The sequence below is a fragment of the Phyllostomus discolor genome, chromosome 7 (assembly GCF_004126475.2).
Source record: "Phyllostomus discolor isolate MPI-MPIP mPhyDis1 chromosome 7, mPhyDis1.pri.v3, whole genome shotgun sequence".
NCBI lineage: Eukaryota > Metazoa > Chordata > Mammalia > Chiroptera > Phyllostomidae > Phyllostomus > Phyllostomus discolor.
Window position 1 is genome coordinate 46825774 of NC_040909.2, and position 18679 is coordinate 46844452.

General features: G+C 45.1%; 1 protein-coding gene across 1 annotated transcript in view; it reads right to left on the reverse strand.

The window, feature by feature from the left end:
* The window catches only part of RFT1 (RFT1 homolog), a 41054-nt gene extending 27402 nt beyond the window's left edge, over positions 1-13652 (reverse strand). The window contains exons 1-6 of the mRNA XM_028518994.2: positions 13527-13652; positions 9366-9451; positions 7617-7733; positions 6318-6507; positions 4933-5034; positions 1019-1156 (exon numbers count right to left, since the gene is read on the reverse strand). Coding sequence (XP_028374795.1) covers positions 1019-1156; positions 4933-5034; positions 6318-6507; positions 7617-7733; positions 9366-9451; positions 13527-13589 — 696 coding nt within the window. The 5' untranslated portion in view covers positions 13590-13652. The remainder of the gene's footprint in view (positions 1-1018; positions 1157-4932; positions 5035-6317; positions 6508-7616; positions 7734-9365; positions 9452-13526) is intronic.
* Between the last annotated feature and the right edge of the window lie 5027 nt (positions 13653-18679).

Here is an 18679-nt window from a genome sequence, read left to right on the forward strand (position 1 = left end):
TTTTAAAGTAATCACAAAGGAGGAATAAGAAGTCCAGTCAGTCTTACCTCAAATAAGTGCATCACATCCAGCCAGCAAACAGGTGGGGGGCAAGGGAGGGCAGGGCAGCCCAGAATGGAGCAGTACGCAAAGCAGCGGAGCAGAGGCAAAGCGGTATAACATCACATCTGCAACTCCTAGGCCACAGACAGCAGCACTGACCCCACAGGAGTCAGGAAATAATCGTCAAATGGACTGAGAGTTGAAGAGCTGAGTACAAAGAGATTATGCCTCACTCCCACAAGTCAGCATGAAGAATCCTCAGAGGTCTATGTGGGAAAGTGGGCCTCCTGACAGATAGGCCTGACAAGAGATGAAGGGACCTGCAGAGGTCATCCCTGCTTTATCAGCACTCTGGAGGGTCTGCACCAGAGTTTAATCCTGGTGAGAAAACAAGAGGCTACAGAGTGGAGACAGGGGAACACAGTGGTTACAGTCTGTGTTCTGCAGGGATTCGTGCCACTGCAGGCTCCTGTCCTCATTCTGACCCTTACCTTGGGCAGGTATTTAGCCACTAAGCCTCAGTTCCAACAATAAAATATAAACAATAGCGCCAGTCTCAGAGAGTTGTTATAAACAACGGCATGTAGAATACTTGTCAGAGGGCCTAGCACACTGGTTCTCAAGTTGGGGCAGTTTTGTCTCCCAGGAGACACTGGCAATGCATGGAGATACTGGTTGTTGTAGCTGGGGGGTGGTAGCTACAGGCACCTAATGGGTAAAAATCGAGAATGCTGCTAAACATCCCACAATGCAAAGGAAAGCTGCTACAAACAAAGAATGATCCAGTCCAAAATGTGTGAACAGTGCCAAGATTTAGAAATGCTGGCTAAGTACATGGCAAACACTCAATTAATATGAGCTATTAGATTACATTTACTACTATAATAATAAATAACCTAGTTGTAGTTTCTTGCCCTCAAGGATAACCAGCATCTGTGATTAAAATGATACGAGACAAAAAAAATACATTACTTACTCTACTTCTCAGAATATTGGGTAACAGATCTGTCATTCTGGAGACAGGAAGAGCCTGTTGCTTGGTTGACTTTGGGAAACCCAGTAACTTTTTGAAATATGTAACATAGCAGAGCACCAGAATCGCAGTATAGAAAAGCTGAAAGAAAAAAAAAAGAAAATAATGGGTTTCAATTGCACTATTTTAATATAGGCATAATTAAGATATGCCTATTAATTTGACCTCAAAGGGCAATCAAAAATAGAACAGTGTTAATTAGCTGCACCTTCCATTGAGAGATGCCTCACCCTCTGGTCTGTTCACAAGACCGAGCTCCACTGCAGCATCTCCGGGGAAAGTGTGCAAAGGACTGTACCTGCCTGGGAGGAAAGTTCTTCTGGGCAAGCAGAACATAATCTCCATGACAGATCTCCATTAGTGCCAACTGCCACACAGATGTCAGATATGTTCTCAGAGGATTTGCACTTGACCAAAGAACCAGCTTTCCCTCTTAGACAACACACTGTGAGGACCCATGTGTCCTGGCTGGGCTAACATTCATCATCTAGTACCACAGATTTTCCATGAAGCCCAGACACCTATGACATTATGATTATAAAGCAGAGCTGAGCTGCTGGCTCTGTCTTCTTTGCCCAGTGCATGGGGAGGGCAAGAGCTTCACAGGATGGGGAGGGACGAGCGGAATGATAAGAGAGCCCACAGTGCCCCCACCCATCCAGGACAGAGGATAGCTTTTGGCCAGGAGCAGCAGCCTAGAGTTTTATTTGTTGGCCGGGGAGAAGTATTCAAAGGGCCCCTTTTCACAAACTCCTTTCCACCCCCTTTCCCTCTGAAAACAACAGTGCACACTAGCTCAAGAAGAAATGGGACTTCCAGGCCCCCTTTTCAATCTGGAAACACCTGCTGGGAAGGCACAGAGCAAGGGACACAGAGGAGCCTTGGTTCAGCAGGATGGGCTCCTCTGCCATCCGTACCTCTCCTATCCATGCTTGAGAGCAGAGCCTGCCAGCCACAACCCTTTTTTTTTTCAGTTTTATCAAGAAATAATTGACAGATATCACCGTATAAATTTAAGTCTTACAGCATGATGGCTTGATTTATACTTATTATAAAATAATTACCACAATTGGTTCAGCTAACATCCATCTTTTCAGATATAATAAAAAGGAAAAAAATTCTTGTGATAAGAACTCACAGAATTTATTATCTTAACAACTTTCCTATATATCATCCAGTAGTGTTAGCTATAATCATCATGATGTACATTACACACTCAGTACCTATTTATCTGATAACTGGAAGTGTGTACCTTTCCAGCACCTTCCTCCAGTTTCCCCCCAGATCCTTCTTCCATGCCACAAGTCCTTTAAGACGCTGCTGGGAGCCACACCGCCTGCTGCCAACATCCTGTGATAAGCACCCTTTCCCCAGCTCCCTTCTCCACCTTCACTATCTAATTCTAGAACATTTCCCTCACTCCAAAAGGAAATTCTGTACCCATTAAGCAGTCACTCTCCATTTCCCCCATCCCCTGGCAACCACTAATCTGCTTTCTGTTTCTCTGCACTTGCCCATTCTGGAGATTACATGTTAATTGAACCATACGATAGGTGGCCCTTAGTGTCTGGTTTCTTTCACTCAGTAAAATGTTTTGAAGGTTCATCATGTTACAACATGTATCAGTATTTCATTTTTATAGCTCACTAACATTCTACTACATGGATACACCACGTTTTGTTCATCAGTTGGGCATTTCAGTTGGGCATTTTGTTCAGCAGCTGTGAATAGTATTGATGTGAATATCCATGCACAAGTTGTTTGAACAACTGTTTTTAATTCTTTTGGGTGAATACCCAGCAGTGAAAGTGCTGGGTCATTTGGCAGTTCTACATTTAACGATCAAACTGTTTTCCACAGTGGCTGCACCATTTAATTTTACCACTAGCAACGTACGATGGTTCCGATTTCTTCTTATCCTTCTCAACATTTGTTTTCTGGCTTTTCTTTCTGATAAGAGCCATCCTAATGGGTGCAAAGTGGTTTCTCACTGTGGTTTTGATTTACATTTGCCTAATGACTAATGATGTTGAACATCTTGTCATGAGCTTATTGGCCATTTATTTGTCTATCTTCTCCCATCTGGTGGCTTGTCTTTCTGTTGTTGAGCTGTAAGAATTCTTTATAAATTCCAAAGCGACCCTTTCATTTGACATTTGCTGTTGTGGGGTGAGGGGCTATTTGAGGGAGAACCTGTTGGCTGGTCAAAGGCAATCCCAGGGTACAGGTTGTGGCTTGCCTGCTGATAGGAGGTGCTGTTGGCTCTCAGACCCCTAATGCACAAACGGACAGAGAAGGTACCAGAGAAAAGCTCTCAGAAGTCTTATGATAAGGAAGCAAATAAACTCAGAACTGGCCTTACTGACATGTGACTTATGCATGCCATATCCTGGTGGGAGCTATGAATAAGAAAGTCATAATGAAAACACCTTCCCAAGAAGAGTTGACTAATAACTGGGTGTCTGTGTGGCCCTCCTGTCCTATGAGGGAGAGTGCATCAAAGATATGATGAATGTTAGGGACTGTAGTTCTGAGGCTAACAAAATGTGGCAAAAACAATCATAGATAATTTATCTAAAATATGTAATCATTTGCCAATTGCTTTTAAGAGGCAATTCTCATTCTCATTCCATTAATTTTAAATCTAGCTCTTCTGTGTTTCCCAAAAACATTTGTTGTTTTTGTCTAGGACATGGGAAAGGTTTTCACATGCATCATTACTAAATTTTAACTTATCTTCCTATACATTAAGAAAAAATTACAAACTGATTTGTAACTATTTAATCTTAGATTTCATTTTTAATTAGCACTTATACTCTACTTGTATTTTATTAGAACTAGAAATGTGAACTAGACTAGAAAACAATAACATGAAAATGAGCCCTGGCTGGCATAGTTCAATGGATTGAGCGTGGGCTGGGGAACCAAAGTGTCCCAGGTTCGATTCCCAGCCAGGGTACATTCCTGGGTTGCAGGCCATAACCCCCAGCAACCACACATTGATGTTTCTTTCTCTCTCTCTCTCTCTCTCTCTCTCCCTCTCTCTCTCTCTCTCTCCCCCTCCCTCCCTTCCCTCCCCCCAAAAAATAAATAAATAAAAATCTTAAAAAAAAATAACATGAAAATGAACCTAAACTGCTAGAATGAAAGGGTATCTACTACGACTTGATTCATGACGTCTGAATTGTGTAAGATTCAGCAGTAATCCTTACCAGAGGATATGTTTTTCATTGGTTTTAGAGAGAGAGGAAGGGGGGGAGCACAGAGTTGGGGGAGAGAGAAGAACATCGATGTGAGTGAGAAGCATTGATTGATCGCCTCCCACACGCACCTGGACCAGAGATGGAACCTGCAACCTTTCGGTGTGTGAGACAATGCTCCGACCAACTGAGCAACCCAGCCAGGGACGAATTATGTAAGATATTAATCTAAGTTTAAAACAGGCTTGGCAGAGTTTCCTCCTATTCCAAAAACAACTGGTTGAAATCCAGGGAAAATAACACACATGCAATTTGATTCCCACCCCATCCACTTACTGCTCTCTTTTTCCTTCCTAAGGCAGACAATCAAAGATCGCTTTGGTCTGGACTTGCCCACAGAGTATCTGAAGGAGTATTATGTTTAACCATTAGGCCTGGAGTGTGGCCTCCACCAGGTTCCGGGGACACCAGCGGTGCCAGGGCGTGCAGCGGGATGAACATGGCAGCCAGAGGAGAAGCAGTGTCGAGGCCATCTTTCTGGAGATCCTGGCCTTCACGTGCATGAATACTTCAACATAAACCATGCAGTAGTGGGAACAAGAAGAAAAACCAGGTGGAAAAAGAGGTTATACAAAAGTTAAAAGCCGTAGATATTACCTGGGCCAAAGAGAAAATGTACAGTCCCCAGTGAGGCAGCCAGAGCACGAGGAAAGCCGTCAACACACTCTTGAGGATAACCGACAGGCTCTCAGCAACCACCTGCAAACAGGCAGCAAAGAGTGCACTTCACAAACATTAAGAAAAACTATGCAAAAACTTTACTAAAAAGTGTTTTACAAGATGCAACGGAATGACAGGTAGACAATCTGGGATAACCCCAACTGGTGTGGCTCAGTGGGTTGGGCATCATCCTGTAGGCTGAGAGGTCGCGGGTTCGGTTTCCAGTCAGGGCAACCAATCAGTTTCTCTCTCACATTGATGTTCCCCTCCCTCTCTTCCTCCTTCCCTTCCCCTCTCTCTAAAATTAAATAAATGAAATCTTAAAAAAAGATTTATATGTATGTTATACACATTCTTTTGTACATATCATATTATATATTTTAAAAGATGAAGAGAGAAGTTAGTATAGAACAAAAAATAGGATCAATAGAAAAATCTGAAAAACCTTTACGGTCCTCTTAAATTCTTTATCTTTATTTTTAAAGTTAATCTTTATTGTATTTTTTCCATTACCATTTAGTCCACTTATACTCTCCGCACCCCACAATCCCCACACTGTTGTCCATGTCCATAAGTTCTTTTTCCCTTTTGCTCAATCCCTCCACTCCCTCTCCTTCCCCCAGTTTTTTTCTTGTTATTAATTTTAGAGAGAGGAAGGGAGATAGAGAGAGAAACAGGGAGGGAGAGAGAGGAAGGAGAGGGACAGGGAGAGGGAGAAGGTAAAAGAGGGAGAGAAACATGGACTTGTTCCACTTGTTCATGCATTCACTGATTGCTTCTTGTGTGTGTCCCCTGACCAGAGATGGAACCCACAGTCTTGGCATACCAGGGCAATGCTCTAACCAACTGAACTACCTGGCTAGAGTTTAGAGTCTTATCTAAACTAACACTAAGCCTGTTTTTTCACTAATAGCATAGCAAAGGTAAACTTTAGCTCAGCCCATCTGCCAATTTTTTTTTTAAAGATTTCATTTATTTATTTTTAGAGAAAGGAAGGGAAAGAGAAAGAGAGGGAGAGAAACATCAATGTGTGGTTGCCTCTCCAGCGCCCCCTACTGCGGACCTGGCCCACAACCCACGTATGTGCTCTGACTGGGAATTGAACCAGCGACCCCGTGGTTTGCAGGCTAGTGCTCAATCCACTGTGCCACACCAGCCAGGGACCATCTGCCAAATTTCAAGTGAATGAACTAAGCTTATCACATTACCTTTCTCCAAATACCTTTTTAGATGCAAGTCTGAAAAACATCATTCTCTCTTACTATGGCATTTTTTTTTAAATCACTCTTGCATTTCCCATTCACAGCAGAAGGCTTACTGACCTTGAGCTTGACAAACATATGTGCTTGTGCCAAGACCCAGAAGGGTTCTCCCAGAAGTTCCACCACAGCTGAGAGACCAAACAACACCACTCCTGCTCCGTAGTGGGGGACGACATTAGGGTCAGGCACTTCAAGCAACCGTAGCCAGACCCAGCCCAGGAACAAGGACCAAAACACACCCAGAGGGACTCTGGAAATGGGGGGGAAACTGTTTTTAATGTGCTAAATATAAAAACATAAATATATATTAAAATACTTACACTGAACAGAAAATAAATATAGTTATAATAATAAAATGGCTAATTCTTAATAAGGCACTTAAGTACATGCTCCGTAGTCTTTTATCTCACGGATATTTCACAATGATCCTGTCATCATCTTCATTTAATCCACTGCGCCACACCAGCCAGGCTGTCATTATCTTCATTTAAATGATGAGGGAACTAAGGGTGGGTACTGGGTAATCTGGCCAAGGTCATGAACAGCTAGTGAAGGGCAGAAGCACGACCCAATCCTGATCTGTCTAATGCCAGGCTACATTCCTATCTATTGTGTTACACTGACTCAAAAAGCAAAATTCCCCAAAAGTGTGTACCTATTGTTCCCACTTATAATCACTAAAACACAGTACACAACTGGTATTTACACCCAAATGACCAATAGGCCAATACACAGTATCCCTTCACATGTGTACCACAGAGCACTTAAAGATGACTGACAGTCAGCAGTCATCCTTCTCGTGAAATGAAAGTCATTTCCATGAGGCAATAGGAGTGATACTGGGAAACAACCTCAACCACCAGCCCTCCCTGCAGGGAGTTAACTGCAGAAAAGCTATTATAATTTTTAGCTGATGTACTTGGTCTTCAAGAATATTCTAAAAGGCTCAGAACTGAAACCAACATAACAAAATTGAAGAAAGATATAATGAAATCCCTAAAACGCTTTAAAAAAAATACTAAGTGGTTGTTAAAAGCTCAGAAAATAGCACAGAGGGAAAAGATTAGAAATAAAAAAGACAGCACAGGCTCAGGGGGGCCCAGATTGGGGTTCAGGAACAGCAGAAACAACCTCCACAAAGGGTAGAACTAGGGCTAGAGACCTGTCCCAGAAGCCCCCATCTGGAGCCCCCTCTGGCTCCTGGCCATCCAGAGAGAAAACATCAGATGTTAGGTCTCTAGAAACCCACTGCAAAACCAAAGCTGGAGACAATTCAGCTTTAGGCAACTGTTGCTTTTTAATTTGTAATATTTGGTTACACTTGCCTTCAGAACTGTCTCCTGACAAAGCACAACTCACGTTAGCCACAAGAGGTTGATGGTCTGGCTCCAGTCTCGCTGGGTGCTCCCACTCAGACATGCTCTACGGAAGGCCTCTCTGGCCAGGAAGATGGTGGTCGAGTAAAGCAGTGTTAGCCTGTAAGGAAAAGCAGAAATCAATAAGGTCTCTAGTTTTTTTTTTAGAAAGCAGTTCTGAGATTGTACCAGCAACAGGGAGAAAAAAAGTCTTGGTCATCATAAATCACTGGTGGTGATGTGGAAGACCGTGAGTTCTTATAGGGCCCCTTACTAGTCTAAGCCACTCAAACAACAGAATTAGGAAGCAAATAAGGGACACTTGCATGTGTGTCTACAGAGTTATGCCTGGGATAGAGTTACACCACAGCAGTCCCCAGAGCTTGCAGGCTTTATGGCTACAGGCAGAGGTGTGCCTCTGACTGTGAGGAAAAGGACAAGATATGACCCCACACAGCAAGGAGACTCTGAGACTGGTGACCCAATAGCCCTTGTGAAAGAAGCTGAGGCTCTACTGAGTGGAGGCTCTGGCCAAAAGAATCTTAGGACAGGCGAAAAGGCTGTCAGCCGTGATGGCAAGGCTTGCCTGTGTACCTCCCAGGCTGGCAGCACCTAGGTGGACCCTCCTGTGCCTTAGTGAGGAGTAGCTGAGGTTTCCCTTCCTCAACAGGCCATGCGTGGCCCAGATAAAGCCAGAGTGGGGTGGCCCATGGCTAAGGTTTCTGACGTGGTCTAAGGATCACCCTGCTACATTTCAAATGAGGAAACATATGTTGAGCAGGCAGCTGGCCAGACAAGGGCCATTAAAACAGGGACCTGACAATCCCGAGGAGACTGGATGAGAGAGGCCCAAACTGCTCTAAATCTGAGCACCTAGGAAGATTTGATCTTTTCCTTCCTGCTTTTAAAAGAGTAGTTCTCAAAGTATGGACCCTACTTCAAAATTACTTGAGGAACTTGTCAAAAATTCAGATTCCTGGGCCCCTCATCAGCCTTACCTAGTGAAAAGCTTCCCAGATAATTCCTTTGCCCATCAGTGTTTGAGAACCTTCACTAAGCTCCAAGAGTATATGTTTGGTAGGCATCTGGCGTGAAATGCTGTCTGGAACATACTGTCTTATTTATTAGGACATATGAGAAGATGAGCTATTCTTTGCACTCACATTACTTCATACACCTTTGTGTCATTTGTGAATACAAAATATGTGTGGGTGTCCTTGAACAGAAAGGAGGAGAGTAAGAGAAGCAAACAGTCTAAAGACAAAGCAAGTCAGCTAAGAGCCTCCAAGGAACTAATGACAAGGACTCAAGGTCTTATCTCAGCTACCATTTCCCATTAAAAATTTCACTGAGGGAAAGAAAGTGGCTGTACCAGCCCTGAGATTACAAAGCACATCCTCACAAACTGCAGAATCCCTGCTTCTTTTGCTGTCAGCAGGAAAAGAACACAGAATTATACCTAAGACAGGGTTTGCAATGAATTACTCCCACTCCTCTCCTGGGTTCTAAGAACAGGCAAACAGGAAAACGCTGGCAGGGAAATGTGCATTTAGAGGCTGCTAATGGAAAAACTCCATGGGTCCATTTAAAGCAACTCCCCCGCTCAGTCCCCGACCCCAGCACGCTCTTCCTCAGCCCACCACTAAAACACTCTGACTCCAGTCAATGTCAATGCTTCTAAAATTGAAGGCACAGAGGAAAACCTGGCTAGGCATGTGAATTATGGACAATACTAGGGCACATCCCTTCTTACCGTACATTCACTATGCCAAGGATTTCCTTTGACAGGAAGCGAAGAATAAATGCATTCAAGACAAAGGTGATCAACCGAAACACCACCTAAGAAAAAAAGAAAAATACGTGAAAAATACGTAAGAATAAATTGTGTTGGGCCCTGACTGGTGCAGCTCAGCTGGCTGGGCGTTGTCCCACAAGCTGAAACCCACAGGTTCAATTCCAGGACAGGACACAGGGCTGGGCTGTGGTTTGGTCCCCAGTAAGGGCACGTAGGAGAGGCAACCCATCAATGTTTCCCTCTCACACATCGATGTTGCTCTCCCTCTATTCTCCCTCCCTTCCCGTCTCTCTAAAAATAAATATAATTTTTATTAGAAAAGAGTAAATTATGTTCAAAGTGTTTACTTCACTGAAATGAAAACAACATGGCTGCTCTTCCTAGTGGAAACACACCCAGCAGCTTTGCCACGGAGGCCCTTTCCAAAACACTCAATCTGTCTGCATTTTTCCCCAAAATTTCATTTCTTAGGGTCTCTTGGCATGCTTGGGCAGTGGTCAAAGAACCCAACAGTAAACCCTAATTTACTCATAAGAAGAGAAAAGCACTGATATACTCAGGGAATTTCTTTGGGTTCAGTCAGGCACTCCAGGAGGCAGGAAGAGAACTTTAGTTAGTGCTTCACAATGCCCCTCCCTCCAGCCTGTTTAGAAATAGCACACACTTAGCAAGTGTTAACCAGCAGGGTGTAGCAGACTCACTAGTAATCAAGGGGTCTAATTCTCTTCCTTCTCTACCTGCCTGTATCTGGGGATTCTGATAATGACATTTAATCTCTCTGAACTCCAGTTTTCAATTAGAAAACAGAAAAGGCTGTATTTACCTACTGAATATTTGCCATTTTCCAGAGAGGAGTTGAAATACCTTTTAAATGACAACTGCAATAGCAAAATAACATAAAATGTGGTGGGGAGGGAGGGCAGTGGGGAGTGGGGCAGAATCCAGCTATTGCCATTTGAAAGGGATATATCCACCCTGGCTGGTGTGGTTCAGTTCACTGAGTGCCGGCCTGCGGCGAACCAAAGGGGTGTTGGTTCGATTCCCAGACAGGACACATGCCTGGATTGCAGGCCAGGTCCCCAGTTGGGGATGTGCGACCATACATTGATGTTTCTCTCCCTCTTTTCCCCTCTCTCTAAAAATAAATAAAATATATTTTTTTAAGAAAGGAATATATCCTGAGACTTTCAAATCTGTCTGTAGAAAACCACCTTAGCAAAGGATTCTCCCTAGGAAACAGGGAACAGGTTGCAATTAGATGGGGTCACTCAATGGGGATGCTGGCTGGGGGGGCTGGCCTCACACTGAGGGGCTCTCCCGCTGTGGCCCAGCAGCACCACAGGTGTAACTCAAGTGCACCTGAGAGCAAAAGACATCGCTTCTCTGTGCAGCACTCTGGGAGTTACCTATGAACAACTGCAACCTTAGGCAATCAAAATATGCCAATGAACTGCTAAAGTCTGAAAATTTGGGGGGAAAGGTATGACCAAAAAGGGAGAGTGCAGTTTAACACTGTCCCTGAGGTGTCACAGAGCAGCAAGGTCTCCAAAGCCAAGATATCACAATCTTAACATTTATGGAGTCAAATGTGACCTTTTGTGAGTCTGCTGAAAGCTCTGTAGCTCTCATTAGGAACATGCAGGTATGTACAGGGCAGGGCAGGGTTTACAGTTGTGAGTACGTGAAACAGCTCACTCCTATTATTATTTATTGATTATTATATTATTTATATTACACTGTAAACCTACTTTTGCGCACTCCTGAACATATGTACACGCCAAATTCTATACTCAATTTTAGAGGTTTGAAGCCAATTCATAGAGCTGTTAATGGAAAACCCCATTCAGCTGAACATCTCCACTCACCATTTAACTGGTTGCCCCATCATCTTGTCAACTGAGGCTGCTTATCTTACAGGCTTGATAACAAGGATCAAACAAGATTGTGTAGGTAAAAGCATTTTTGAAAAAATGCATACAGATAAGACTCATTAATACTTTCATTATGGCCAGCTCAGAGTTATGACAGAGAAGAAACTCTCAAATTCTTGAAGATTACAATGTAATTGCAAAACTACCTCAAGAGTCTGCATTGTAAATTGAGAAAGCATACAAGATTGAATTAAAATATACAATAAACCTAAAAATTATGGTTATTCTTTTTCTTTAATTCTCACCCGAAAATTTTTTAGAGAGGGGAAGGGAGAAAGGGGGGGAGGGGGGAGGGAGACAGACAGAAAGACAGACCCACATCAATTGGTTGCCTCCCATGTATGCTCTCACTGGGATCAAAACCGCAACCTAGGTATGTGCCCTGATGGGAGATCAAACCTGCAACTTTAAAGAATATTTTTTTTTAAATCTCCACCCAGGGACATTTTTCATTGCTCTTTAGAGAGGATGGGAGAGAAACATCGACGCAAGAGAGAAGCATTGATTGGTTGCCTCCTATACGTCCCCATACCAGGGACTGTAGGTCTGGACAGGGACTGTACCCACAACCTACCTCTGTGCCCTGACTGGGAATTGAACCCACAACCCTTTGGTTACAAGACAATGCTCCAACCAAACCACATAGGCCAGGGCTGAACCTGCTACCTTTTTGGTGTACGAGATGATGCTCCAACCAATTTAGCCAGCCAGCTGGGATGGCTATTGTTTTAAAAAACCACAACCACATAGTTATGTTAAATTCAAAATCAAAGGTATCGTTTTGTAAAAAACCTCATGTCTCAGGCTTTTCCCTGTCTCTTAATTGGTTTGAATAAAAGTTTGAGCTAATGAAGCTCTGAGGTTACTCATGCTACCCAGTATTTCCTCCACATAGTGGCTTTTATTGGTAACAGTCTTCACTTTGCAAATTCACTTTGCAAAGGAATTTAGTTTAAAAAAGAGTTCTTTCACATCTGTTAATTATTTGACCCTTAAAAGCAACCAAGTAAATGCACATGATGCAAGTAAGATAGAGCCAAATGAGTTGCCCGATGTCATTTCATTCCTATGATGACCATTTAAAAATTTTAATGACCATTATTACAAAAAATAGCTACCATTTATTGAGTACTTGTAATGTATCAGGCACATCACAGGAATTTTATCTAATCTCCCTAATGACCTTATGAGGTAGCAATATTGTTCTCATTAAAGATGAGGAAACTGATGCTCAGAGAAGTCAAGTGATCTCTCCAAGGTTGGGCACCTAGCAAGCAACAAGGCCCAAACTTGAGCTCAAGCCTGCCTTGTTCTTTCTCCTAAACTCCACATGAAAAATTGGTTCTACAAGATAAGGGAGAAGGTGGATTCAGGACTTTTGTGAGAAAGGGTTGGATGGCTCAAGAGTGAGACAGAAAAATTGAGCCGCTTGACTCAGAATGACCAGCTCCTTGGGTTAAAAGAATCTTTACATATCATTTGGACTAGCTGGCATATACTGCATCTGACAGATGAGGAAAATTAGGACCAAGAAGAAGTGATTGGTCCAAGGTCACATAGCCAGCAGGCACAGCAAACATGTACTAAGTGCACACTAAGAGATACTGTGTTAAGTGCAATCATCTGAATAACCTCAATCTAGCCTAACAGCAATCTTATGAGCTAGATACTATTCATAACCCCTTTTCCCAATGAGGAGCTGAGGCTTTTTGGGTGAAGTCACTTCTCCCGGTTCATGCAGCAAGTGCATAGCAGAACCAGGATTTCAATTCAGGCCTGCCTGAGGTCCCTGTTCTTACCTATGCCATACTGTCTCTCTGAACTCAGTGGAAGTCAGAGAGTTTGAGGAAGGTGTTTGAGGGTAAGGGGTGGAGCATAGGGAAAATTAACCCCTTGCCTTAAAAAAACATCAGATTCTACAGCATCACAAACAACCCTGCCACCTGACCTCTCTCCTACTGCCATATGGGAACTACAATTCTCAAAAGGAAAGTGGCGTATTTGCAATCTCCTAATCAGGATTCTGAACCCAATCTCCCAACTCCGGGCGCAGGAGCCCCCTTTCCGCCTCCACCTTCTCCTGTCGAACCCCTCGGGTAGCCAAATCCACATCGGGACGGAATCCGCCCAGAGCCGGGCCACGAATCCCGGCTGCAGAACCGCGTGGGGCTGGCCGGGCAGAAAGTACCTGCAGGAGCAGACCGGAGGAGGCCAGCCGGGCCGCCTGGCCCAGAACCTCCTGACTGCCCATAGCCTCTGTGCCCGGGCACTGTCACCGGGAAACACTGCCGCCGGTAGACTCCGTCGCGAGAAGACAGCATCACGGAGCAGCTCGCTCGCTGATTGGTGATTTTGGGACGGAAGGCGGGGCACGAGAAGTACGGGCCCTTTAAGTGGATTGGGTTGGGGTACGTCAGTGTTCCTGCGTCGCTTGTCTTCTCTATTTCCTACTAGTTCAGTGCCGCGCTCTGTGTCTACTCCCATCTCAGTAAGTTAAGTCGTGACCCGTACCAAGAAACGTTGTAGAGTAACCAGAGCTTCTTCTATGAGACTCTCAGTCTACCACCCAAAAAACCCTAACTTCTCTGACCTCATTAATAACATTCTTACCTTTTGGCCTTTGCCTACAAAATCTCAGGCACAGCCTCCTGAATTAGGCTGGACAGGATTTGACCCAACCTAACAGAGAAATAACTGAGGACCAGAAGTTAAATACAGTATTTTCACATGTGTGGTTTTGTGGAATCCTTCCTAAAGTGCCGAGAAGCGGGCCTTGTTGTCAAATGAGTAAGTTGAGACTGGAGATGTGAAGTGGCTTGTTCCAGTCTACATGTCTTATCCCTGGGTGGAGCAGATGTCAGGGCTCCTGATCCTAAACTTGCCTCTCTTGCCTGCATTCTACCTGTTGTAAGGACAGAGCAGAAGAATGGGCTGGAAGTGCTTTCTGAAATGTGAAACACGTTACACATACACTCAGCAGTTCTGTTGGTGTTCTTATTATCTGCAATGCAGACTTCAGAAGCCCAATCTTCCCCAATCTCTTTCAGGCCTTCAGTGATTTGACCCTAACCTACCTTCTCAACCACCTTACATATAATCACAGCCCTTTCCCAACAAGCTGTAGGTTCAAGGCATTACAAGCCCTTACTGTTCCTCAAACAGGCCTTGTCTCATAGACCTTTGCTCCTGCTGCCCTCTCTGCCCAAAGTGCCTTGATGGCATCCCCCACCCACCCAGGCCCCACTGTCCTGACTTTTCTAAGTACCACCTGCTCCTGCTGTGGACTGAATATGTGTCCTCCCCAAATTCATATGTCGAAGCCTTAATCTCCAGTGCGATGGTATTTGGAGGTGGGGCCTTTGGGAGGTAATTATGTCATGAGGGTGGAGCCATCAATGAATGGGGTTAGTGCCCTTATAAAAAGAGACAAAAGAGAAATGAACTCTCTCTCCACCACGTGAGGTAGCAAGAAGGCAGCTGGCTTCCAAACAGGAAGAGGACTCTCACCAGAAACTGAATTAGCCGGTACTTTATCTTGGACCTCCAGCGTGTAGAACTGCAAAAAATAAGTTCCTCTTACTTAAGCTACTCAGTCTGGTATTCTGTTACAGCTGCCTGAGCTCACTAAGACAGTACCTGTAAAGCACTTTGTAACCTTTTATAGCTCTTGACACAATCTGCTTTGCAATGGAGAGACTGCAGTACGTTTCTCTGTCTAAACAGCCTATGTGCTCCAAGGCAAGAGTGAAGCCCACCTGGCTTGCCTCCTGCGAGAGTGGCAGAGAAAGTTCCAAGGACTCACATAAATACCTCCTGACTCTTACTGCTGCTGGAAACAGATGGTGGGGCTCAAGGCCTATGTATCACCCCACCCCCATCTTGCCAGATTAATCAAGCTCTGTCTTACGGTGGAGGCTCAGAATGTGAGCTTTTGACTGTCAGAAAGGCCTGGCCTGGAATCCTCATTCTGCTACTCACTAACCGGGTGATCTCAGTATGCTTAACTATTAAATAGGGGATATTATCTGTCCTGTGAGGGTAATCATAAGAATTAAAGTGGACAAAAGTCTGACCCTTAAGAAGCTTAAATTCTGGTGGAAGGGAGACTAAAAAAAAAAAAACCTAACAAACAAACAATAAAAGTTCACATAGTGATAAGTGCTATGTATGAAAGAATGAAGCCAGAGAAGGTAATGGAGGCTCTTGGAGGTTAGGAAGGGGTGATGTTCTATGAGACAGAGAAAACTGGGCATCCCCCTGCCCCAAGATAGCAATATGCCTAGAAAGAAGAGCAAAATGTTGGAGGGTTGAGGTGTTCAGTCTAAGGGCCAAGATGTCCAAGGCCTTGACCTGGCAGCCTGCCCACCCCATGGACCTTGGACTGGCAAGTGAGGTAGGCTTTTGCTCCCTTTATCCCCAGCCAAGCAGCTGCCTCCTCCACAGCTCATCCCTGAAGCAGAACCAGCCAAGAGTGCCTCATGTTCACACACTCTTAACCCTGGCCATCCAGGTGGGCTAGTATGGGAGGGACAAGGAAATCATTTCACTGGGAGCAAAGAAACCAAAGGGAAATGCTCCAGGCTAAGTCTGAAGGGCAAAGCTTCCAAGAAGTCCAGGGTACATACCCTGAGGGGCTCTTGGGCAAGTAGTCACGGGTCTTTTTCTCTCATTGTGAAAATTAAGACTTAGCAAGGAGAGAGTGCACAGGACCTTTGTGCCCAGAGCTGTGCTGGGTGCTGAAGTAGGGAGGGGAGAAGAAATTGCAATGAGAGTCAATGAGCACTGACCACTGACCTCACGTCAGGCACCTGTCTGACCACTGTACTCCTTTGTTCTCTCAACAACCCATGGGGCAGTCATTAAAGATGAGGAAACTGAAGCACAGAGAAGTTATGTTGCTCTCCCAAGGCCATTTACACAGGGAGTGGTCAAACAAGTATTGAACTCAGGTGCTTTCTGACTCCAAATGCTGGAAGAGTGATGTTGCTGCCCTCAAAAAGCTTCTGATCCTGAAGGAGACCTAAGAGTCCCCATATCTAAACCACAGAGAACATATGTGACATTGAGGGGGTGGACTCTGGGAGGGCTATAGTGGCTCAGTGCAGTGGGCTTGGAGGCTTCACCAACCTCTGCACTGGGCAGTCCAAGGACCTTGCCTCTGCTGATGACATTGGCACCAACGGAACCTGGCATGCTCCATGGTCTTTGTGTGGAGGGCTAAGCTCAGGGTCAGTGAGCTGTGGGTCCACTGGCTGTGGCCTGCTTTGTATGACCTGCAAGCTAAGAATAGGTTTCACGTTTTTTAACGCTTGCGGGGGAAAAAATCAAATGAAGAATATTTCACGACACGTGAAAATTATATGAAATTCAAATTTTGATGTTCACAAATAGAGTTTCATTGGGACATAGCCACATCCACCCACTCGTTTGTATACTGTCTACAGCTACTGTCTTACTACAATAGCAGAGTAGTTTGGCCCCAAAAGCTGGAAATACGTACTATCTGGTCTTTTACAGAAAAAGTTTGCCAATCCTGGTGAGACCCAGTGCCTGATGCACAGTAGACCTTTCAATACTGAATGACTAAATGCATGGACAAATGAATAATGAAGGGCTGGGAAAGGAAGAAAGACAAATAAGAAGAGTCTTTTCCCCCAGGGTCACCTGATTTGAGGAGCAAGTGATCCTTGGGGAACACCAGACCATAATTGATAGTCACTGAAAGAGCTGTTTTTCTTCACTTCCCCCCTCCATCCTGCCATCTATGCCAGGTGGCCTCCTTGCCAAGGAAAGCTGACCTGAGCTGGCTATTTTATTACAAAGTTGGAGAGAGTGCCAGGGCTGATGCCAAGCCTGTTAGGCTCCCAGGGCAGCAGGGCAGGGAGGGAGGCTGCCAGAAGGCAGGGAGGCAGGATAAAAGCTAGGGCAAGTGGGGCCTTGGACCTCAGTGAGAGGAGGCAGAAGAGTTGGGCATTGTCCCATATACCAGCCACTAGGAGGCAGGGCATCTTGAGTAAGGGTCCTGCCCTGCCGAGGCTTTCTGCTGCCCACTAGGTGGAGGACCTCCACCAGGGTCCCTCCCTGCAAGAGAACCTCAGGGCTCTACCCTTCATTCAGAAATCCTTGGACTTGAGAACATGGATGTGCCACTAATAGTCCACATTTTTTCAGTGTCCCCAGGCTCTGTTCTGGGCACTTCACTTTCATGATCTTATTTTCCTCCAGGCCCACGAGGCATGCACCATTATTATCCCCATTTTACAGACCAGGAAACTGAGGGTCAGTGAGGTTAAAGGATATGCCTAAGGGCTAGTAAATGATGGTGCCAGAATTTTCACTGGACAGTGTGGCTCCCAGATCCTTAACCAGGAATGAGCCAGAGTGTTTATTGATAATCTGATTTCCTTGGCTCCATCTCACCAGCTCTGACTCAGGAAGGCTAAGTGGGCCTAGAAATCTGCATTAACACATACCTTGGGTGGTTCTGATACAGTGGACCAGACTGTGAGAAGCACTGCCTGAGGGCAGATCTTCAGGCACCTTGGAAGTCTGCCTCCTTCTCTGAGCTGGAAGTCTGTCTGCTTAATGCAAGCAAAGAAAGTCCCAAGATCTGTCCCCAGGCTTGTCCAGCCACCAGAGGTTTTCAGGATTGGGCTGTGGGTCAGCGATCAGGGCAGCAGGGGCTGGAGGCCTTGGAGAAATTCTGTGCTAGGAAGGGTGTACAGTGCAGCCACTGGATCCCAGGGTCTGCTGGTGGGTTGAGGGTGAGCAGCCACAGGGCTCTGGCTCCTCTGGGCATTTATTTGTACAGAGACAAGGCAGTAACCTGCAATGCCCCCACACCAGCCTGGTTCATTCCACTGCAGCCTCTATTCCTGAACTGCTACCTTGTGCTGGGCATCAGGAGGGGGCATGAGAGTGAATGAGTCACTACCATAGCCACCTCAGAGCTGAAGGTCCTTCTCAGGGAGAACATGAGAGTGACACCAGGCAGGGTGAAGTGGAATGAATGCACAAGGGGAAATCAGGGATGGGGATCAGATCTTTCTAACTGGGGCATTAAGGGAGATTTCCTGTAGGGGCTGTTTTTGAAGGACAGAGGGCTTGGTCAGGCAGAGAGAACACAAAGTAGGGAATTTGCTGCACCTGTTAGGACCCACACATTGCCTTTGACTGCCTTGGAGTACAGAAGTTCTTCCACCCACTGGTCTGCGGCCAGTGCCTGTCTGGTAGCCCTGAAAAGAACAGCAGATTAACGGATGTAGACATGCACGTGTGAATGAGTACAAATTCAGGAAAATGTGTTCACTTGCATGTGCATGCAGGATATATTTGCCTTTA